Genomic DNA, 24614 nt, shown 5'->3' with positions numbered 1-24614 from the left:
GGAAAAGATAAAAAAGGGGGAACAGGGCACGAAACAGAACGCGGCGCCACTTGTTGTGTGTCTCAGGAGAGGAGAGAGGTTCGGGTTTGTGGTGGTGGGGCTTTCGGTTACTTACCTTGGATGGTTTGCGGGTGGTGATCGCTGCCGGATCGGCATCAGCTATCGTTGGCCGTGTGGTGGGTTTCTTCTGGCCTGAGGGTTTCTTGGAGGTTGACGTTCGGACCGGTTTCTTGGTGGTTGCTGCGCTCGGTTTGTCATCGGCCGATGGTTTCGAGGCACTGGTTGGTTTCGGTCGGGTCGATGAGGAGCTGGAAGGTTTCGGTTTGGTGCCGGTGCTGCTTGAGGACGATGGTTTCGAAGGCTTCACTTGATCCGAGAGAACCGTCGTTGGTACTGGTTTGGAGGAAGATGATGTGGATGGTTTGGTAGAGTTGCTAGGTCGCTTAACTTTGGTTGGTTTTTTGGAAGGTTTTGGTGAAGGTTTGACTGAGGTTGGTTCTACGTCCTGGAGGATCACTGTTGGCTTGGCGGTGGTCGGCTTCTTGACTCCGGTTGATGTGGTAGTGCCGTTGGATGGTTTTTTGCTTCCACTTGGGCGCTTCTTCTTCTTTTTGGTTACAGGTTTCGCAGTGGTGCTTGTGAGACTATCCTTTTGGGTGGTTTTGGTTGGATCCACATCAGTTGAGGTTAAATTTTTCCGTTCCTTGAGGATGGCTTCCAGTTCGTCAAAGTTGCCGTTGAACGTTTCGACAATTTTATTCACTAGCATGTTGATTTTTTCGTCATCTTTCACTCCGGAGAAATTGTCGTTCTCTATTTTAGTGATGTTGGACATTACGGTGGAATCGGTCAGATTGAGGTTAGGGTTACGCACCGGAGGGAAATTGTTGACGTCGTCGGGTGTGGTGTAGAGTTCATTTTTGAGGGTCGATGATTCAATGGGTTGAGCAATGAAGATTTGTCCAGCCTGAACGCTTGGGGGAAGTCGGTTGTTGTTCGTGTAAGATGGAGTAGGTCCGTAAGGGGAGAAGGTTGAAGAAGCAAAGTTTCCTATCACATTTCCGTTATCTACGATGGTGTAGATGGCTGTTGATGATACGGTTGGTCCAGCAGATGGTCGTTTGGTAACTGCAAAGTATCCCTCATCTTCGAAATCGGCAAGGGATGAGACGTAGACTGCAGGTGGAGTATTTTCGTAGAAACCAGGTCTCTGACTGGCCAATGGACTGGTGTGTTTGTTGTTCCAGGTGCTTGAGGTCACGAGGCCAGGTACCGGCTTAGGGGTGATGTGAACTGTTGGCGATGGGCTGTTGGAAATTCCGGCAACGTTTGCGTAGTTGACGTTACCGATTGTTGATGGTGATTGATGAGACAGCGTTGAAGACTGGACTACGTATTCGGGCAGCTTGACAGTTGTGGGTCCGTTGGGTCTGCTAGTTGGAGATGTTGTTACTTTCTTAGTCGGTTGGACAGTTGAGATTGCAACAGGTTCTGAAGATGTTCCAACCGATGAAGTGTAGAATCCAGATGTGACGACGTGCTCTCCTTCGCTAGTGATGAGGACGGGTCGTTTGGCTGGACCAGCTGTGACAACAATTTTGTTTGGTGGTGGACGGATTGTCGATACGGCAACAGCTGGATCTTTTTGAGTCACAGCTGTGGTGCCGTATCCGTTTGTTAGTAAAGTAGCTTGAACAACAACCGGTTCCAGTATGGGCCGTCTTGTGGGCTTTGGACTGTACACGTAGCTGGTCGAAGGGACCTTAGTGGTTAATGAGGTGGTAGGTGGGTTGGTTTTTTGGGGTTTAGTAATGTAGAAACTAGTTGAGCCGTATTTATCATAGTCAATCGAGCTGGTTGAGTAGCTTGGTGGTGAGCTTGTCTCCGGTATTTTTTGAGTTTCGGTGTTTTCGGTAGTTTTCGTCTCAGAGTCAGTTTCATACTGCGGTCCAAGATTCGTATCATTCAACATGAGGATTATGGATTCGATAGAATGAATGTTGTTAGCCGATACGGTCGGTTTGGTTGTTTGGTTTTCATTATCTTTGGAGTCTGTGGAAATGGTATGTACAAGAATGTAGTTGTTAGGTTCGGTTGCTTGAGTCGGTTTTGGTTTAGGTTTGAACTGTGGCTTTGGGTATGAAGTTTTGGCAGGTTTTTCAGTAGTCAGCACCTCGGTTGCAACGTTCGTGTTGGAAAAGTCGCTGGGATTGGCATAGCTCTGGTCAATGGCACCGTTCTCGTTGAATAAATCTGTCTCAGCCTCTGGATGAGTAATGTCGCTATGATCGAAGAGTTGATTCTCCTGGTAGATCTGATTTGCAATCTGCTGAACTCCAGTGGATGTGATATCGGTACTTGTTTCCATGGAAGCTGCTGGGCCTGTGTTATCAGACAAACTCTCCGTATACAAGTTCAATGAAGAAGGGATCTCTGAACTATACACATGTTTATTAAGATTTTCAATTTTAACATAGTTAACATCACTTTGTTGCCCTGGGGTAGCTGGAGTTGACGAGAGCTGAATTTCTTCCGATTTGATATTCGAAGTGGATGGAGAATAAACTGCTACCGAATCATCTGCCATTTGATACTTGTGCGAATTCAAGCTGCTCTGCATAATATCTTCGTCCAGATCTTCATTTGTGATGTAATTATTCTCATATTTGTTGTACAAAGTTTTATCACTGGCGACTGCACTGATTCCACTCGAAACACTGGAAGCACTGGACGAACTTAAGCTTATTCCTCCATCTTTGCCTGGCAGCTCCAGTTTAACAGGCTCGTACGATCCAGTTGGTCCGTATCCTGTCCCACTGCTGGAGAGTTGACTTCCGAACTTTTCATACTGACTAGCGATGGCTGAGCTCAATGGACTCTGCGAAGGACTCTCGGTCGAATCCGTGAAATTAAACTGCTCGAACAACGAATCCGTCACCGTGGCTATATCATCTGTCAGTGGCAACTCGCAACAGGTTCCAAAAAGAAATCCATCCATACAGGCTCCGACAACCTCTCCCTGCCGCTGGAAGCACTCGTGATTGAACATGCAAATCGTGGGCCCACGCCTTTGCGAATCACGTTTCAGCAATGATCTCGTGGCATTACAAAACTTTGGCGTTATCCGGTATCCTCCGAAAAGCTTGCGACTTTCTGAAACGAAACAAAAAAAAAGAACAAAAGCAAATATTAGCCTCCATTAGACTCCAATTAGGGGAAAATTGAATCAACCTCGTGTAAATTTTCCTCAAACGACTCATAGCCAAAGTTAAGACGTTTTATCAATCTTCCCTACATATTTTCTTCCCCAGTGAACTATTTTTCCCAGGCACCTAATAACTACGGCAAAGAAGGAACAACAGCTTAAGCAAGCTCCGAGCTCATCTATATTTAATTCTATTCCATTCATTTAAACCCCCCACATTCTCGGTCTTCCAGCGACGACGGGAACCAGGAAAAGCCCGGAAAACGAAGAAAGCTCTAAAAATCTTCTTGCTTGCCTTGCTGCCTGCTCGTTATAAGTTCACCCGGGGAGCCAGTATGAAAAAATTGGCCAAACGTGCCGTGAATGCTAAACCAGAAAGTCCTGGTTATCCGGTAGGCGAACGCGAAGGTCGCGTGATATTGGCTTCAGTGTAGAGAGTGGAACATTCTACACATACATAGCTACTGCACTGAAACAAGCAACAGAAGCTACTAGCTACTGCTACCAGTCAGTCAGTGGTTGCACCATTTTCCTGAGACATTTGCAACGATTGAACGCGGCCCGGCGGCAACATGTTCCAACATGCCGGGGTGCCAGTTTTTGATTGTTGAATTATTCACCAGTTTTGTAGTATTACTTAGGCTAGAATTGAGACCTTAAAAATATAAATTCTAAGAATAATAAAAATAAAGTTTTTCAAAAAACCTTGGGGCATCATACACTTCTCGTTATTTTTTTTAAACTCCTATCAACAAAAATAATTATTTCGTTGGGTCATACTAGAACGGATTTACTGCTCAGAAATATATACGATCATAATAAGAACACAATTAAAAATACGTATCTTTCTGTGCAAAAATGAAAATTAAAACATTCCAGCATTGCGTCACTTAATCTGAAAGAATTATTTTGAAGATTTTACTTATAACTTTAACGTGTTCTTTTTAAATAAGACATACTATATATCAAAAAGCTTTGAATTATAGATAACTTCCCACGATGATGTTCAAATTTACCTCTGCTCGTCTACCGACTCAATCGAAACAATGGCTCGACTATTGAATGATGACTTGAGGCGCTTACAAGTTTGGTCTGATAGGAATATGCTACGTATCAACACTTCGAAATCCAACGTGATGCTCATCTCCCGTAATAGAATGAATGCTGAACTGCCGGTCATTACCCTGGGATCATCTAATGTTTCATACGTCGACAAATTATCGAATCTTGGAATAATTTTCCAAAGTAACCTGGAGTGGGACCAACAAGTCAACGCACTATGCGGTAAAATCTATGCAGTCCTACGCCATCTAAAATTGACAGCGAGCATACTACCACCGCATTTTAGATTGAAAATAGCTAAAACAACTCTCAGCATGCTTCATATACTTCAGCAAGGACATGTATATAAGCACCACCTCCTAGAGAAAGTTCTTACTAGAAGGAAATTTCAAGCATTGAGGTACTGAGGAAACTCTGAACATTCTTTCCATCAACCGTGGGTTCGCGTCTTAACTACAAAAGTTCGTGTTTGAACTTGCATTTCTATGGTCACGCAGAAAATTTTGTTTATGTTTTATTTTCAACATAGGAATTTCAGCCTACTCCAACTTTTCTTCGTGTAGCAAAGTATGTTGCGATGGTTCTCAATTTGTGTTGTTTTCTGCCGAATGGAAAAAAGGTCCCGACTGACGGAGTATGCTAATAAATCTACAATTTGAGATTCTAATGTCATTTGAATTGGAACAATCATTGATGGAAATTTCACTTTTTGGACAATACTGAATATTTCATAAAAGAAATCATAAAAAGACAACAATTTACTAAGTAAATTGATCTTAAAATCTACTCTACAATATGATTTGAGATTTATTGATGACCACATCATCATTATTGTTATTATTATTATTATCTGGAGCACGTTTGGTAAATGGAAATCAGCATTTCTCTAAAATGAATATATTGGTAAAGGAAAAAATTCTTCGTGTAGAATTAGCTCTTTTTAATACTTTTCATTTAGGCACATATGATTTTTTTAAAACTCCAAAACATGTGTTCAACATCGACAACGATAAATCAAAATCATATTTTGAGTATACAATTTATTAACGAAGTCGACTTACTTATCATGAAAGATATTATGAAAAAAAAGTAGATATACTTGTGTTGTGTTCAGTATAATTGCCAGATCGGGACACAAAGTTTTGGTGATAATGAGCTTAACAGTTTTCGCCAGAAGCTTTCGAAATTTAGTCTAAGGCAACTTAGGTCTTCTCGATAGCATTTATTCATGTTCGTAAGAACTTTCCTCACATGGAGGCGCGTTTCATGTGTCTTTCAAGTATCTAGGGAGTGAGGAATATTCCTACTATTACTATATTTGATAAAACCCTAATTTTACCGCACCTTACCTTTGGCTCAGAATTTTTTATAAATGCGTCAGCTATGGCAATGGATCGTTTACGTATTGCCATCAATCATTGCATCAGGTGGGTTTTTAAGCTGGATCGTTACGCGAGAATGAGCATACATCACCGGAAGTTCATGGGCTGCTCGTTTTACGATTTCTTCAAGCATCGTTCGAACATCATGATACAGAAGATATTTACAACAGCGACACCGGACTACCTCTACCAGAAACTTATACCTTTCAGAAGCAATCGAGTGAGAAAATTGGTTAATCCGAGAAATTTTACTTCCCATTACAACGGCACACTATTTGTACGCGGCATTGTTTATTGGAACCAGTTACCTGATGAGATCAAGATGAATTGTAACATTAACGTTTTTAAAAGAGAGAGTTTAGCCAGGTTAGAATAGGATAAGAGTAGAGAAGATTAGCTAGAATTATTGCAAATCCCAGTAAAACCAATTGCAGTGATTGAAAAGATTGTTATTTTAAATTGCAAGAATAAATAAACAACAAACAACAAATAGTACGTTTCATCATATCAGGTAAATTTTCTGCGCTTTCGCATTGTTACCTTATCGAAGATTTCTGCTCTGTTTGACGATTAAATTCAACAAAATTCTGTGAAAACGATAACTATGAATTGAAAGGTATTTGTTTTTTTTAGTTTTATGTGTTTTTAAATCTTACGAACGACCAACATTCGTTGCGTCAGATCACACGATTATTTGTAAACTGTTTTGCTCATGATGTAACTTAACGAAAAAGGTAAAACTGCACCAACAGAAAAGGCTGCAAGATTGAAAACCGATTGAAGCTAACTCTATGCCAAAAATGCGCTTAAACTTACATTGCGTCAAAGATGACATGATTGCTAGCAGAAAGATTAGAGCTCTCGAGCAGAATCATGCATTACCATTATTAACCAGAATTTAAGCGAAACAAGATTTTTTTTTTGTTCAGTGATTGTCAACCTATAGGCGATGGAAGCGCTGCCGAATTTGGATGATGGTTTTGCACTAGTGCAAGTGGGATGCAGCTTAAATTTCACCCAACTTTTGACAGATCTTACGGGTTTTTCTTAAGGAGAGAAAGAATAACTTTTCGATTCCATCGCCCATTGGATAATTTACCCCATAAACAAGAAAAATGAAAAAGTCTGAGGAAGATTGAGTATCGCACTCAATACTACTGTCATAACTATTCTTGTCCGTTGCACCACTTTGCCATGTGTTCCCAGAGTTCCCAGAGTGTCTCATTATGTCTAAAGATGACTTTGAAACAATCCTGCTCATTCCGGATGACGTTTCTGCTTGTTTCTGCTTTGTCTTGTTGTTCACAGGTTAACTTAAAATGCTATGTATGGAAATCTCCAATTTTCAAAATTTTCGTAAAATTGAGAAGGATTTTCTCTGAAAAGCTCAAAAATATCGTGAATGAATGGTGTACTTTCCCCATCATTTCGCTGAGTCAGTTGGTGAAAAAGAAAGAAGTAAGCACTGGGGTGTCCTAAATGCGATTCGGTAGTATGTAGAAATCAGCTACGTGGACAAAAACAATCTACGTGGAAACCTGGACCAGTGGACAAAACTTTGGACCGGAAAGCCATGTGTGCTTACGCAGGTAGTAAAACAGTTTCAGTTTCACTTTTTTATCTGAACTCGAATCGAAATACAGTCTTTGGATGAAATATTTTTCATAGTTAAGGCTTTAAGAGAAACCGTTTTCAAAAGAAATCGGCCGAAGGAGACCAAAGATATTTATGATAAACAGGATTTTCATGTTTCTCCCGAACGAAATGTCTCAAAATCCCATACAAACTTTGAGCGCCTCTTCCCGTAATCCGATCTTGCTCAAATTTGGCATGAAACCTTGTACTAGACATGGGATTAATTTAAGCCAGCAGGGCATAACTTTTTCAAATATTGGGTCATATGGGGCACTCTAATGGGCAACCGATCAGCATTTTTTGAAGGTGAGAAACACTTGAAAATCTAAATAAACCATAGCCGTAACCGACACAAGAGCTCAAAGCAACTCGAAGTCTGTCTATGGACCTAACTGAACAATTTGAATAAATAAAATCTCCGTACACAAACAATGGAAAAACGTAGCTTTGAACAATTTAAATTTAGTTTTACTATCAAGGTGCCTAGTGGTCGATGAAACGTTTTTTAAGATCCATAGATTCTGCTACATTGTTTGTTAACTTGCCTTTTATATGACAGTTCATGATCAAAGATTAAGTCAAAATTTTCAGTATAATCGGAGAAAATAATTTCAGAGTTGCCAATTGAAGTCTCGGAAGATCTCAATCTCCATTCCATCTATCTTAAAACAGAGCTTTAGTTCTATAGGGGTTTATAGGTAGAACGTTTAGGTAGGACCATTCATTAAATTTAAGTAAGTTATAATTGATTTTAACACATACACTGCCGGCCAAAAGTTTGGGATCACCCGCTAAAAAACATGCAAATTTTGATCGTTCATATCTCAGCCGTCTTAAGACAAATCGCGAATCTTCTGATCACATTTGAAAGATAATGAGCAATAGCTATTTCGGAGGTATTTTGCCCATAAATAATGTTTCAGTTTTGCACCTTAAACTTAACCTAAAGTTAGAACATTTTCAAAAAACCGCAATCAATATTCAAAGCCAATCATCTCGCGATAGGGTGAACCAAATTTCAAAATTGAAATTGCATTAGAATCCTTATTCTATACTTCTTAGAACACAATCAAAAAATTTTGCGCAAAAATTTAAGAATGTACTTTTAATTTATAAAGTAAACACTTAAGTTATCGTCCAAAAGTTTGGGATCACCCCTCAGTATGGTGTATCGGCCAAAAACATGTAAATTTATTTCATTCATATCTTTCTCATCTAACATCGTATTGCAGATCTGAAGAGTGCATTTGAAAGCTTAGGAATTGTTGTTTTTTCATAAATTCATAAAAAAATTATATTTCAAAGTGATTACCATAAAAAATTAACCTGAAATGAATTGTTTTTTTGGATAATCACACTTATGATTGTGAATTTTTTATGGTTATGGATTTAAAATATAATTTTTTAATGAATTTATGAAAAAACAACAATTCCTAAGCTTTCAAATGCACCCTCCAGATCTGCAATACGATGTTAGATGAGAAAGATATGAATGAAATAAATTTGCATGTTTTTAAAAAGAATGATCCCAAACTTTTCGCCGATACACCATACTAGGGGTGATCCCAAACTTTTGGACGATAACTTAAGTGTCTATTTTATTAATCAATAGTACATTCTTAAATTTTTGCGCAAAATTTTTTGATTGTGTTTTGAGAAGTATAGAATAAGGATTCTAATGCAACTCAAATTTTGAAATTTGGTTCACCCTATCGCGAGATGATTGGCTTTGAATATTGAGTGCGATTTTTTGAAAATGTTCTAACTTTGGGTTAAGTTTTAGGTGCAAAACTAAAACATTATTTATGGGCAAAATACCTCCAAAATAGCTGTTGCTCATTATCTTTCAAATGAGATCAGAAGATTTGCAATATGTCCTAAGACGGCTGAGATATGAACGATCAAAATTTGCATGTTTTTTAGCGGGTGATCCCAAACTTTTGGCCGGCAGTGTAGATATATCACTTAGTAGCACTAATTTGTCAGAGCAAACATATATTTGCACGTCATCAGCAAACATTTGAACATTGCAATTTTTAAGAACTGTAGGAAGATCATTTATGAAAAGGGAAAAAAAGAAGTGGACCTAGAATTGATCCTTGAGGAACTCCTGACTCAATGGGCGTAAGGACAGACAAACAGCTATCTATGAAAACAGCTTGTTTTCCTGTTTGTTTCTTTTAATAGGACCCCTTTTAACCCTATTTAACCAAGAGAAGCGGCAATATCGTTATGCACTTTAGTCGAGATAGTTTCTGAACTATGATTAGTTCTAAATCCAGATTGACTATTGCTTGAAAGATTATTTTTATTTATATTGTCCGAAATTTGTTGTTTGATCAGCTTTTCGATTCTTTTGAAATGGAGCTTTGAAAACAAATTGGTTTTAAATTAGTAATATCAAGAGTATTGGATTTTTATGAGAAACAGAAGAAGCCGAATTCGAATGAAATACAAGCAGATTCCGTCAAACCAAGAGTTCTTTTTAATTATAATGATCAACTGTTGAGTAGAATCGGTGTGCGTTATCATCGACGACGAAACCTATTGCAAGTGTGATAAAAACACACTTTTGGGTGACCAGTATAACACTATTCGGGATGCCCAAAGTGTTGACGAGATGAAGTGTCCATTTTTACACAACAATTCATCAACATGGATTGGTTTTCCAAGCCATATGTAAGTGTGGCAAGCATTTCGAGCTGTTTGTGAACACTGACACAATGAATAAAGCTGTTTAGGTCCGAGAGTACCTGATGCGTCGTCTTTTGCCCATGCTCCACAAGCCTGATCACTCAGTACTGTTTTGGCCTGACTTTTCTTTAGTTCAATACTCATAAAGCACACGTTGACTTGGTTTCAATCTACCAAATAAGATGAAACCGCCAAATTGTTCTCGAGCGAAACCGATTGAAACTTTTGGACCCATGCGATTAGACTGAGTTGATTTGTTGTCATTTTTTTGATTTCCCAAACCCTGGGGTCAAAACATTTTCGTTTTGGTTCAGAACTAATCCATGATTTTTAAAAAATCATGGATGGGTTTAAAATTAAAAACGAAGTTTTTTAGATCACTGGGTTTGGGAAATTAAAAAATGACTCCAAATCGACCCAGCCATGCCAAATCGTTTTGAAAAAACAACTGAAACCTGCAGATTCTATCGAAGAATTGGCAAAAGACTGAAAAAGTGGCTCTGTGTTGATGCTTATGAGCAGTTTTCAATCAAAAAATCGATCACAGGCCTACGATTGACTGGAATTTAATATTTTATTGAATCACTGTAAAAGAGGACTACAGAGAATACAAAATTAAAAAAAAAATACTTCTAAATTGTGTTTAAACTGTTCATTTTAAATCGTGTTTTATAAAATGGGTTACTCTATACTTTGGTCAGTTGGAGATAGAGAGTTTTTTTGTGCAGAGTTTCTGTCACGGCCAGTCAAGAATTGAACTTTACCGGCTCTCTAGCACACGTACAGTGCTTTGTTGACTTATTTGGCCTAATTCATGTCTTTTTCCTGGGTTTTGGCCGATGGTTGCTTTCATCCTCTCTTGTCTTGTGAAGGAATAAGGAGAAACGAAAAATACTGCATCGCCGGTTTCATCAAAGTGCACTAGAAATCGAGATTCGGGAACGTAAGTTGAGATGGATTGAAGGTGAGAACGAGATTTGCAGAGATGCGCTTGAATTCAATCCAGAAGGACATCGAAGAAGAGGTAGACCCAGAAACTCGTGGCGGCGAAGCCTAGCCGCCGAAATTCGAGCTGTCGACGAGAATCTTGACTAAGACCAAGTGAAGACGCTGGCTCCGGATCGTCAACAGTGGCGGTCTTTTACTACGACCCTATGCGCCGGAGAATCGACGCGGAACCAATGAATGAAAATGAAAATTATGTGCAAATATTCTTATGCCGTGATTGGAGTAAATCCTGACCTGCGGGTGTACAGTGTCAATATTACACTATTGTGAGTTAACTTTTCTAAGGTGTCTCAAAAAGATTTTTTTCCTGAGCTCCTTAGGAATTCATGAATCTTTTAGTTATTTATTAAAGCCCAGAAAAAAACTCCCAAATGAATTCAAGGGAGAAAATTCATATTAGGCCATATGTGGCTTATACGTGCTCCACGTATTAAATCGATACAAGTGAATCTCAACTATTATTTGATGATAAGACAACAAAATTAACATTTTTCCAGGGTGCAGAGTATCAAAGAGCGTGTTCTGAATATTTTTGGAGTGCTGATTCCGAAAAAATAATTTTATTTATTTTTTGTAACAGCTTTTATTTACGAGATAACTTTTGAAAAAAGGTACAAATGAATGGAATTAATTTCAAGGCAAACATGCAGAAGTCTCAAATATTTTGAAAACAAAGGTTTTAATTCATTTATCTGCATCCATAAGATTTCAAGCGATTTTGACTGTAGAGAAAAAAGTTAAAGTTATTGTAGAATTAAAATTTTTGAAAGCGTCGTTTCTCTGAGAGAAGTATAACCGACCGGATCTGAATCCATAAATGAATTCAATGGTAAATTAATATAAAATCAGGTTCTAGTTTTCATGTGGAATAGTTTGAGTGCTGTTTATTAGTTATCGGAAATTTATTTTATCATAAATTGACCAGTTTTTAAATGAAATCCTGTCACCATCTCATTAAAACTAAAGGTGATGGACAAAATCTGACAAATGTTTTGAACTTAGGACGATAAAATTTACTAATATCAGTTATTGAAACATAGGCTTAAGGCATAAAAAGGCTGATCCACTATGCCGCTGTCGGTGGGCTAGAGGATAGCGTTTGTGTCTTCTAAGCCAGAGGTCATGAGATCGAGTCTAGGTCACGGAAAACATAATACTCTTTCTGTTGGCTTCTTATGTCCTTGAAAGATGTACGAAAGATGAAAGTTTCTGCTTTATCATTTGACCTCATTAAAAAAAGTCTTTAAAGACTAGCCTACAACAAAATTGTTAATAATCTTTATATTTTTTAACAAAAAACTTGGAAACGGGAAAAAGTGATGCCTCAAGGCTCAACTTAAGATTTTTTCAATTATAGAGTTATAACTTTTTGGGGCATTGTATCTTTGAAACTAATTGTTTTGTTTTCCAAACACACCAAAGCTGTTGATCCTCTGTTTTATGTGTTTTTTTTTTTCTCAGAGCCTTATCAAACGTTTCGTTGCCAAAACAAATTATCGTTTAGAGCAAAAGTATTGTGCAGAATATGAGGAAAATTATAATAAACAGTTGCGTTAAAAAAAGAATGAAATCAAGCAAAATAGAGCATAAATTTCCAACATTGACAGAAAGCCATTTCTCTCAGGGTAGATATTATTGTTAAAATAGATGTAACTTTGTCAAATTCGCCGTACTCACCAAAAAATTTTGTAAGATTTGAAAGATTTGAAAGTTTTGTGAAATTTGAGATTTTTTTTTATTTTTCAAAGTTACAGATAATTTTGCAAGGCAATCTTAATTTTCCCTACTTTTACTATTACAGTTGAATTTCTCTCCTAGTGCCCACAAAATATTTGAAATTTATTGAATGAAGAGTTTATAAGTTTATCTAGCTTGTGTGGAAGTTTCATTTAAAAATACCAACTGTGAGAGAAATGGCATTCTGGGAAAATTAGAAGTTTGTAAGCTGTCTGCGCGATTTCATTTATTTTTTGAACGTAACTGTAGGTGAAATTCGGTTCATCCAAATTCGGTATAGCTGTTCTAATGACTGGTGTTTATGAATAGACATATCTGAGCATAATTTTAATGTTAAAGCCAATTCTATTTGTTTGGTTTTGATCACCGCACTTTCTTGTGGTTTCTTTAATTGATATTTTTCGGTGATTTACGACGATAAATAAGACTGCTGTTTTTTTACGTTTCGGCTTACTGAATTTCAGCCATCCTCAGAAAAAAAACTTGTTTTGCCGCGTGTTTTCTTTCCGGCCGTCGTACGATAAATATCGTATGACGGCCGTACGATAAATATCGAACGACGGCCGTAAAGGAAACACGCGGCAAAACAAGTTTTTTTTTTCTGAGGATGGCTGAAAAACAGCAGTCTTATTTATCGTCGTAAATCACCGAAAAATATCAATTAAAGAATCCACAAAGCCAAGTTCGAAAAAAAAATTCAATCTTGAAAATGATATAGTTTCTTGTGAATTATGTTTCCCTCGTGCTTCAAATGTTCCAGAACCAACCTTGCGCGTGGCTGGAATACTCCAGAAGGTTTGATGCGCAAATAAATAGAGTCTCGCGTTACGTGGCGAGTGGATTAAGTTTAAGAGACCGCGATTTAGGTATCATTAAACCTTCCAAGTAAAGTAAAACAACCACATTGTAAAGTATAAAGAGAAATAGTAAAATATAGAGAAAAAAACCCTTAAAGTTGAAATGTTGCGTCGTCATCCAATATTTCGATCTGAAAATACAATCCAGTTGCCCAAACATGTATTTATTTTTAAATTCGTTTAGGTTTTTCAAATGGCTCAATACTGTAGATTAGCTCCTTACATGATTTTTTTTATATTGTTTACGTTTTTTTATATTAAACAAAGGTTAGTAACAGACAGAGAGAAAGATTTCAGAATAAGATCGATAGATTCAAAAAATGAGTATAGTTCGGAAAAGTAAGTTATGTCCAACGCAGCTAACACGTCCTTTACGGGTACTTAAGGTTGCCCTCCTAGGGCCCGGAGGGAATCTACTATTTGCATTTTAGCGACTGAGTAGACCTTGCACCAAACAACATTCTCAATGTCCTGGTAACCAGAACCACAGGTAGGTACAGTGTTTTGTGCTTGACAGATTTACACGATACAGTAACGCGTTTAAGGGACAGTAATTGAACATGAGTCGGGAAAATCTTTATATAAATGGATTCTATAAATGGATTTCTGTCTGTCTATCTATCTGTTCCCTATAGACTCGGAAACTATTGAATTCAGTTTCTAGAAACATTGCAGGTGGGAGCTTTTGAGGCCGGGGAAGGTTCCTATTACAGTTTGAGACCCCTCTCTCTTACTGAAAGGAGGGAGGGCGACTCCAAACAAAAACGAAATGTTTGCATAACTTGAGAACCATTCAAGTAAATGGTACCAAATTTGGAATGGGAAGGGATTCACTTACGAGAACTATTTCTCTGAATGTTTTGTACACCTCCTTTTTCCAGAGGGGAAATAGGAAAAGCAGAGGGGGGCTCTCTTGCAATTTTAAACATTACTCGAGGATAAGTCAAGCAAATGGAACCAGATTTGGCCTGTGAGGGTATTTGGATACGAGAAATGTTTCAATGTTTCAATGATTATGACAGTACGGAGAAAGAAAGGAGAGGGGGCTTTCATACAATTTTTATTGAATAAATTGATAAATTTTCGAGAATATAAAAAAAACATAGGCATGGAAATTTATGTGCGTGGTTTAAAAGCTTTTATGATTGTTTGAGGCTCCTTCCAACTTGCATTGAGAGCATAAAAAAAGGGGAGGGAGCTCGTATATTTAATTGCAATATTTTAAAACTGAACTGAACAAGCAAGGGGAATCTAATTTGGAATGCGAGGGTTTTTGGGTGAACGAAATGTTCCCAAGATGGTTTGAAGTACTTCTATTGGAAAACAAAAAGGGAGAGGGGACTCTCATACGGTTTTTTTTTTCATAACTGGAGAAATAATCAAGCAAATGGAACTGAATTTGGCATAGAATGTTATTCGGATACGGAAAATGATTATATGGTTTTCGAGGTAATCTCAGCCAACAATTAGGAAGAGTGGAGGGGCCACCACATTTTTTTCAAAATTTCGAGAAATAATAACCTTTTTGAATTTTACAAATGTGGAAGTGTAAGAATCCTGGAATAATCCGGGCTTTTTCAACGCAATATGGGCTACTGGGCCAGACTAGACGTGTCTTTAATTTTGTATAAATTATCTGGTCCAGTCCAGATAAAACCGGCTTTTCTGGCAAGTTTAATTTAAACTTAGCAGAAATGCTTTGTTGACATAAATTTATAAAAAAAAAACTTAAAACCAAAAAAAGAGGTTTCCTCAGAATTCGAATCTTGGCAACTCAGTCCATGACCTGTGTCGTCGCGGTGTGACACAAATACCCAGGAACGAGCTCCGCACTCGAGGACGGCTGGAGTAAAATTAGCTTGGAAATAAAATTCAATTGACATACATTATTTTTATAGGTTTTTCGGTGGGGGATCCTATCGTTTTGGTTGGTGGGCTCGATTCACAGTTTGATTTGATTCGGCTTCCTTTCTTTCGTTGCGGCTTCTTCGCCTCTGTTTGACTGTGACAGTTTTCAGCGAAAAGATATCTGCCACGCGGGACCCGGTGTTGGCTGATGTGGTCTTGGGATTTGACTCACGTATCGTTCAGGATTCAACGAATCGCAAGAAGTGATTGAATGGGAGTGTAGTGAATGGGAGGTTGTGTGGGTGGAAGGAGAAGACGAATCAGTCGGTTTAGGTGGCTTATTTGGCGTGATTCGCAATGATGTCATGCTCGGAGAAAACTTTGTCTTTGCCCTGTCGGTGGTTTTGGCGTTTTCTTACGATAATGGCGAACATTGCAGAGTGCTTGCGTTCGATGAACATGAAGAAAGTTAGGTGTTAGGTTGAAACATTGCCGGGTGAATTTTTGGCCTTTTTTTTATCGATTTCTACATTCGAGCTCTTTTTAAAATACTCTAGTTCTAAAAATGTGAATTAACATAATATTCTAGACAAAATTAATCCCAATTTTTATCCGTCAAATGTTGAAAGAAAACATTTTGCGTTGTTACCGTCCATGCCACCCTGTCAAATGTTTGATATTCAAAGCTGTTTTTGACATGAAAAGCTTGTTTATCAGATGTTTTTTTTCTCGCTCAATAGCAGGTGGAGCTATAAATGGAGTTTTTGAATGAATTTTTAGAAACGAAGAATGCTTAGCATTGTGAGTCAATGATCAAATTCTAGCAATTCTGTTGTGAATTTTTATCAAGATGTAAATTTTTCTCAACGGTGAGATAATTTATCCAATTTAAATTTCAAACATGTGTATTGCTGAATCTTCTTCGAGTTTTCCGAAGTTCAAAGGATATCATCTGCTCCTTGTCTTCATCTCGATAAATCACAATTATGCGTTCAAATTAGAAACGTTTCATACTCGAAAATCGACCACCGAACCCTACAACGCACAAACCCGTAATTGCCAAACAAATGTAAACCATTGCCGCTGCCAGTCTCAATTTCGGGATAACAAGTTTCCGCATAGCTGACATCAAAAAAGGACCAATAAATTTCAACAGGTCTGATCACAATAACGATAAGCAGAAATTCACTGTTTCCATCAACCTTTCAGGAGACAGGAATGGGTTGTTCTCGATTTGCCAAGTTCATTTTACGACTCCAGAACGACTCTTCACAGTTTGTTAGCTACTTGCTTGAGATATGAGCGAGAAAAGTCATTTGGCAAGTAGCTAACAGCAGCACGTCATAATTTTCATCCCTCTAGCTCCCCAGGGAAAGAGGGGATGACGTAGCTCAAATTCTCCATTTTCAGCTAGTGATCTTCACAGTTGTTTGATTGGCTTCAGCAGTTTGGGTGGAAAATTACCAGGAATGTTGGGAGTCATTTCAATTCAGTTTATAATGAAGTTTAATATTATGGTAACTCTATAAAAAAAATTTCATTTAAAAACAACAGCGCAAAAAATATAAATCTTCTTAAGGAAAGTCTTCCTGCCCTTTAATCAAGAAAGAAAGTTGAATTTATTCTCCGGGATAAGTTTTCTGATAGGACACCTATCTTGGTTCTATTTTTGCTGCCACCTACCGAGTACGATGACGGTTGAGAGAAAGATTGTTAGTGGAGGTGTTAACGGTGATAAATTAAGATTACTGCTGTGCTGATGGCAGAAGGAAAACTGTTGCCGCTGCTGGGTGTGATTTCTTGTTTCAATTGCTTGAGTGCTTGGTTTACTTGGTATGACGTTTTGAAAAAAAAAATTATAAAAAATGTTAATGCTCTTGTTAAGTTGGTATTCTGAGAGCAATTGAGAAAAAATGAATTTACTGCCATTTTTTTTAAAATAAAAAGCATATGCCTGTATAGAAAATTGTGTAGAGTATACTGTTTATTACAAGTTTAATTGATCTGAATGTTTTTGTTATAAATTTTTCAACAAACGCGTGAAGTTGGCACTTACCTTTGAAAATGTGAAAAAAAATCCTTTTGCTTGTTATGAAATAACATAAGAAATAAACAATTTTGTAAAAAAAATAACACTTAGTTGAGCAAGTTAAAATTACTGCTAAGAGAAAAATTTCAAAACAAAATTTGCAAAAAAATATCGCCCAACAATCTTATAAGGTGTTACAAATTTGCACGATTACAAAATGGTTAAGGTGTTTTCTTCTCACAATTTAAAAATGAGATTGAGTATTTATGTGAGGGTGGCAGCCAAAATTGCCAAGTCAAATATCTAAAACAATATTTGGTGATTTTTTAAGATTTCTTAAATTTTATTAACATACTTTTGACACCGCATATGGCTGAACTACATTGATTTTTCGAAAAAGCATTAGCTCAATAATGTCTGAACACCGCAGAAATAAAGTAAATAGCGACCTGATATGGTAATTGAAATATGGTTATGTACCTAATCTATAAAGCTAACCAATGATAGGCTTCGAGAGCTTTTGCCTTAGTGGTACGGAGAGTATCACCCATACTTTGCCTTCGTATTGTGGTCAGTTTATTCATCTTGTAAAATGTGGATTGCACATAAATGTCATCGTTTTTCCGACTACAGTACATATAAGATAACAAAACGTTAGCTCAAACAAAATAGTTATTATGAAAAATTGGGTTCGTCTATGACCAGACAAGAAAATTTCAAAATCAAACATGATTTCAACTTTACCTTCATTTTTTTATCTCTTTAACATCCTCAAATGGTTAGAAGAAGAAAAGGATTCAAAACCGAAAATAGTTTGGCCTTCTATGAAACTTTTAATTTTGCTGTCTGATCATAGACAAATTTTTCTAGTTTTTTTTAAACAAATGTTTCATTCTGGCTCGTTGAAAAAAAAAAATATTAAAAGCTTCACAAAATGATCAGTATTCAAAAACCCGTATTCACGAGCCCTGTGAATGTGATTTGAGTCATTTTTTGTGTGATTGGTGACAACTTTGTAGTGTCCGACCATAGACAACACTTTTGGAAATGACTGAAAACTAACATAAAATGATTTCTCTTACCACATGAATATGCTATTAAATATTATTTTACTATATAGTTTAGTGTTCAAAATATTGATACTCTTCGAATCAGTAGAAGAACCAATATTAACAAAAATTTATTCTTGAAGTTATTGCTACCTTAAGTGTCCGGTAGTAGACAAGTCCCCCCTATGCACTAACACCCCTTTGGCTTCAAGGGCCTCATGTCTAAAACGACGACATCTGAAGTTGTTTCGAACGAATTTTGGCAAAAATTGACTCTTAGGGACGTATCCGTTTTTTTCTAAAAACCAGTAGATTAAAATGAATATTTAAGACGAGGCCTGTAAACGAAAATCAAAAGCCTTAGGGGAGAATGAGGATACTTGATCCCTGGGGATACTTGATTCCTTAGCTATATCTCGAAACTGGAATGTCTTACAAAGATCAAATGTTCTAGAAAAATGTGCCAAAATGAGCAAAATAACAATGCTTGTAGTTTAAATTTTTTTAACAAAATAATTGTTTGAGTAATTGAACTTTGTTTGAAAAATTTCACAAAATGTAACTTGAAGATCTTTTTTCATCACTTTAAAATGTTCCTTACATGGGAAAATCATGAAAAAAATATTTGTTCCAATGTATCAATCGTTCGAGCGTAGAATGAACTTCATAACGCCATTTTTTCAAAGCAATGGAAAACTCTCAAGATTTTTTAGAAAAAGTTTTCTAAAATGTTGATTATGGGTATAATTGATCCCCTAGAATTGGGTACAATTGATCCCCCTTCCAAACGGCATATTCTTCTTTTGAATTGATCGTTATGATTGCTGATCACGAAATCACTAATATTTATCCAAAAACTAATATTTATCAAACAATTGTCTGAATAAAAGAGCAAAAATAATTAATTTTCTCTTAATTATAAAAAATAGCGCCTTTAAGTATGCAATGTTATAAGCGTTGAGACAAAGTTATAGAATTTTCTTCTTATGTCTGCTATAAATTGTGAAATGAGAACAAACATGACCAAAATAGTAAATTAACATTCTATGTTGCGGTTTTGTTTGATTTTTATACAAGGATTAGGGCTTCCTGAATAAAATATCAAGTCTCCTTCAAAAGGGGATCTAGGCTCCCCTAGCTTCAGAAAAATCGCAATTTTTTTTACTCTTACGAAAATGCTTCTAGTTCATCAACGGGTTTAAGTATCGTTCTAATTTTTGGAGCATAGAAACTTGAAGTTACAAGCTGTCGGAAAATGTCAAAGACGGCGAGTTGCTAAATTTTTCCAAAAAGATATGGTGAAAATAAGAAAAGCGGATCAAGTATCCTCACTCTCCCCTAAACATTAATTTTCCATGACACATTGTTCCAAGTGTTGAACAAAAATAACAAACACGTAGGTATGGAAATTACAACAACAACAAAATTTCCAAAAAACCAAAAATTTGAAAATTAAAATATAACACAAATAACTATTATGTTTAAATTCATTGAAATTACTAGAATAGTAAAATTCTTATAATTTTTTTTATTGTTATTAGTTTTAATTCATCGTTACAGTTTTTCATTTATTTAGTCCTTTTCGATTTTTCAATTTTTTTTTTGTTATTGTCAACAAGCTGATCTCGTGCGAACTCCGTTTCGTTTTCAACCTATAATATGTAATGAATAGCTTGTATTTAAATGATAATAACGAAGCAATAACGAAAGACCTGAATTTGCTTTTCGATGTTATGCAAAATAATGCAAGTGTTACTTAAATATTTAACAGTAAATATTGACGACCCCTTTTGTTGTCGTCTTATACCAAATTTTTAATCAGGGATCGTCTGCGCTTACCAAAAAACACTCGAATATGAATTTTTGTCTTGATCGTTATGCACTATGACCAGGGGCGGTCCAAGAGTTGGTTCTTGGGGGGGGGGGGGGGGGGGTGATTTTCCAAATTATCAAAAATCAGTCAATATGAAAAAACGTAATATCTGGTGAAAAAAACAATCATTTTGAAAAAGTGAAAAATTGGGAGGGCGGTGAGGGAAGGGGGGGGGGGGGGGTTTTCAAATGAGTACAATTTTCACTGAACAAAATCCGATGTGTTTCAAAAAATATGAAATAAGAGAAGAATAATGGTATCTTTTAACAAACTTTTTCAATATTTATAGAACAACCAGAAAATCTTTAATATTCACTGAAAAAAATGTTGATAAAAAGAAAATTGTCATAATTTGTTTATCTGGTAGTATTAAATTGACACTTTCAAAGATCATTAAAGAATATCTTGTTATAAATGTCATTTTACAAATGAAAATTATTCACACGTTGAGGAGCTTCTTAATATTTCTTAGTGCTAGACCAAACAAAAAGTATAGTTTTGAGATAAGTTTTAGTAAACTATTGCTTTTAACTACCAACTGATTAACGGTTATAAAAATGTTCATTGGAGTAATATACTGAATAGTGATTTGGAAATTTGGTAATATTATTTTCAATTTGGAAACACAATCCTCGTTCAAAATTCTGGTTTTGATTTTTCAAATTCTCAATTTTAAAAATCAACACTTCCAATATAAATTTTGTGAAAATATGATTATCAAAATCAGATACTGAAGCATGAAGATTCTTGAACTTAATTTTAATTGACTTGCTCTTGAATTTAAGTTAATAATACAGAATTTCAATTTAAATTGTAATGAAACAAATGAAATAGGAACACATAAATTAAAAAGAAAGTAAAAATCTTTTTTTTTTCTTCATGTTTCATTCATTACTCCAAACTCTTAAAAAAATATTGATTTATATTAAAAAAACATGGAATGAAGCCATAAAAGGTCAATTTAGTGAAGAATATTTATCAATTGCAATTGAAATAGCCAATTTTTCAGATGTAGAGTTTAAAACCTTAAACTGGATTTTAACTTGAAATTTCAAAATAATTATGTGGATGAGCTGAAAGATAAGATAAGATTTCGGCGATATAGCTGGTGTAGATCTTGAAATCCAGTAGTGTAAGTCAAAAGTCAGAAAAAGCCGAATGTTAGCTTGATGGATTGTCTTGTTGCCGAAAAAATCGACTGGGGGGGGGGGGGGGGGGGGTAATTTTAATCCACAAGGAAAACAATAAAACATTGGCAAACCGATTTTGGAAAAGTTTTGCGTCCTTAATTCAATTTTTTGTCAGATTAGTTGTCAGAAAACTAATAAGTTTAGAGTTCCATCGATCAATGATAACTGATGAAGCAATTGACCTACATGAACAACAAATAAATATTTTGAATCTATTTATTATTTTTTTTTTTTCATTCATCTATGCAGATTTTAGGGAAGAATACCACTTAATGGTTAATTTCCAAAAAAAAACTATAGAGATTTTGTTCCTAAAAACAACAATTTGAAAAAAATATATTTAATTTGTTTTAATTCTATAATTTTGTGTGTTAGAATTTTTTTTTTAATCTTTTTGATACTGTACACTTTTGTTATAAAGTGCACAATTTTTTTCAATGCATTTTAATCTTGTATTTTCAAAAGTTACACCGAAAAACAAAGCGGATAGAAAAAATACAAATTTGCATTCAGTACCCTTAAATAAGTCAAAGCCAGTTTTCAAATTTTTTGCACTTCGGAAAATGTGAATTTTGCTTCCTTGTGTTATAATTGTGAATGCAGATTTTGAGTTATGAAGATAAATTTGAATCTCTTTCTCAAAACACCAATTCCTTCATATTGAAACAGCCTTTATAAAAAGTGTTTATTCCTTTTTGGCTCTAAAAACTCATAGGAAACGCATTATTTACAAACACTGCCCACAATTTCTACTTTTGATTTATTGTTGCTCTGGTATTTGTTGTGTTTTATAAACGCATTAACATGAATTTAAAAGAAATTTATAATTTAATTTCAGATTCGTCTTAGCTTTTTATATTGAAGTAGAGTTTCATAATGATATTTTGTCCCGATTCCTTCGGTTTTTAAGATATTTTGAACTACAAAGAAAAATCATAGTGAGGAACTTTCCGTTGCTAAATCTTCCTTAAAAATGGATTTCATGAGGCCTCAACATGTTGTATATTACGATTGAATTTATTTTGTGAAATATTGATTTCAAACAGAAAGATTAGAAGGTACCAAAGACTGTCAATTGAAGTCACACGTTTCTAAAGTGTCTACTAGAAAACTGATCAATCCAATGGAGGATGCGACTACAATTTAAATTTCTTACTAATAAGGCAATTTAATTTCTGAAAATTAATGGAAATTGCCAATCTTTTGATTCCATACATATGTATATAGTAAAGGCAATCAATGTTTGACTTCAGAAGAAAAAAATATTAAAGTATTTCAGTGTTATAACAATATTTACCCCCTATTAGATTTTTTCAAATTTGTCATTCCATTAAAATTCAAAACATTATGAAGAATTAAGAAGCTCAGATTTTAAAACAAATACAAAATTTATCACAATTTGCCCATGTAAATTTAGGCATATGAGGTATATTAGTGACAATTAAAAAAAATGTCCCTACATTTCTTTACCTAACTAAAATATTAAATAGAAAAAAGGTAAGCAAATCACTTTTTCGTTGATTAAACATTCCCACGGAGTGGAAAATTTTTGAAAATTCAAAAGCACATCTACCAGGGGAAGTTCAAAGTTTTTAAAGAAATTCGAGCATTTACGGGTATTTTGTAACGGTTTTTTGCCGCTTGGGGGGGGGGTGATCACCCCGATCACCCTCCCCATAGGACCGCGCCTGACTATGACCCATGTGCAAATTTTCATCATAATCCAATGTTTAATAATGTCAATATCGCGACAACAATATTTATCTTGTATGGATGACTAAAATATGTTAACATTTTTCACCATTTCTGGTCCTAATGAGCACCTATGCCAAAATTTAACTCTCTAGGTCTTAAGATGGCTGAGGCTATTGATGACAAACAAACAAATAAACCCACAGGAATTGTATATTAAAGGGTGATACGGTCAAAATTTGGTCAATATCAACTTGACGTATTTCTTTCAACCTGAACACCCCTCATTTTGAAGGTGTGTGTGTAGAATGTGGCTCCTATTTTGATTTTGGAATTCACTCTTCAGTTGTCAAAATGCCGTCCAAGGAAGAAGAGCAGCGTATCAAAATTTTGCTCGCGCATCGCGAAAATCCGAGCTACTCGCACGCAAACCTGGCAAAATCGCTAAAAGTTTCCAAATCAACCGTTACAAATGTAATTAAAGTGTTTGCGGAACGTTTGTCGACAGCCAGGAAGTCTGGATCGGGGAGAAATCGAAAACCGGAAGCCGCTGAAACGACAAAGAGAGTTGCCGGTAGTTTCAAGCGAAACCCTAACCTCTCTCTCCGAGATGCCGCAAATAAGCCGGGTGTTGCGTCTACAACCGTGCATCGAGCCAAAAAACGAGCCGGACTATCGACTTACAAGAAGGTAGTGACTCCATATCGCGATGATAAACAAAATACGACGGTCAAAGCGCGATCCCGGAGGCTGTACAAGACGATGCTGACAAAGTTTGACTGCGTGATAATGGACGACGAAACCTACGTCAAAGCCGACTACAAGCAGCTTCCGGAACAGGAGTTTTATACGGCAAAAGGAAGGGGAAAGGTAGCAGATATTTTCAAGCACATGAAACTGTCAAAGTTCGCGAATAAATGTCTGGTTTGGCAAGCCATCTGTACCTGTGGCTTGAAATGCAGCATTTTCATAGCTTCCGGGACTGTCAACCAAGAAATTTACGTGAAAGAGTGTTTGAATAAACGTCTGCTGCTTTTCCTGAAGAAACACGGTTGTTCCGTACTGTTTTGGCCGGATTTGCCATCTTGCCATTACGATAAAAAGGCCATGGAGTGGTACGCCGCCAAAAACGTGCAGGTGATTCCCAAGGGCAAGAACCCTCTCAACACGCCAAAGCTCCGCCCAATTGAGAAATACTGGGCTTTTGTCAAGCGGAACCTAAAGAAGACAAAAAAAACTGCAAAGACAAACTGACTTTCTGCGGCGAAGAAGGTGGACAAGGAAGCTGTACAAAATCTGATGGCAGGGGTTTAGCGAAAGGCCCGGCAATTCGGATATGGAAAAGCGGAAGCT

At 36.3% G+C, this 24614-nt stretch overlaps 1 protein-coding gene across 5 annotated transcripts in view; it reads right to left on the bottom strand.

Moving 5' to 3' along the window:
* Positions 1-24614, bottom strand: part of LOC129746118 (serine protease filzig) — a 278849-nt gene that overhangs the window by 35879 nt on the left and 218356 nt on the right. For all 5 annotated transcript variants that reach the window (XM_055739601.1, XM_055739599.1, XM_055739597.1 and 2 more), the window contains exon 3: positions 116-3153. In XM_055739601.1, coding sequence (XP_055595576.1) covers positions 116-3153 — 3038 coding nt within the window. The remainder of the gene's footprint in view (positions 1-115; positions 3154-24614) is intronic.

This window comes from Uranotaenia lowii, chromosome 2, assembly GCF_029784155.1.
Source record: "Uranotaenia lowii strain MFRU-FL chromosome 2, ASM2978415v1, whole genome shotgun sequence".
Taxonomy (NCBI): Eukaryota; Metazoa; Arthropoda; class Insecta; order Diptera; family Culicidae; genus Uranotaenia; species Uranotaenia lowii.
Note: the sequence above shows the minus strand (reverse complement) of the source record. Positions and strands in the feature narration are given on the sequence as shown.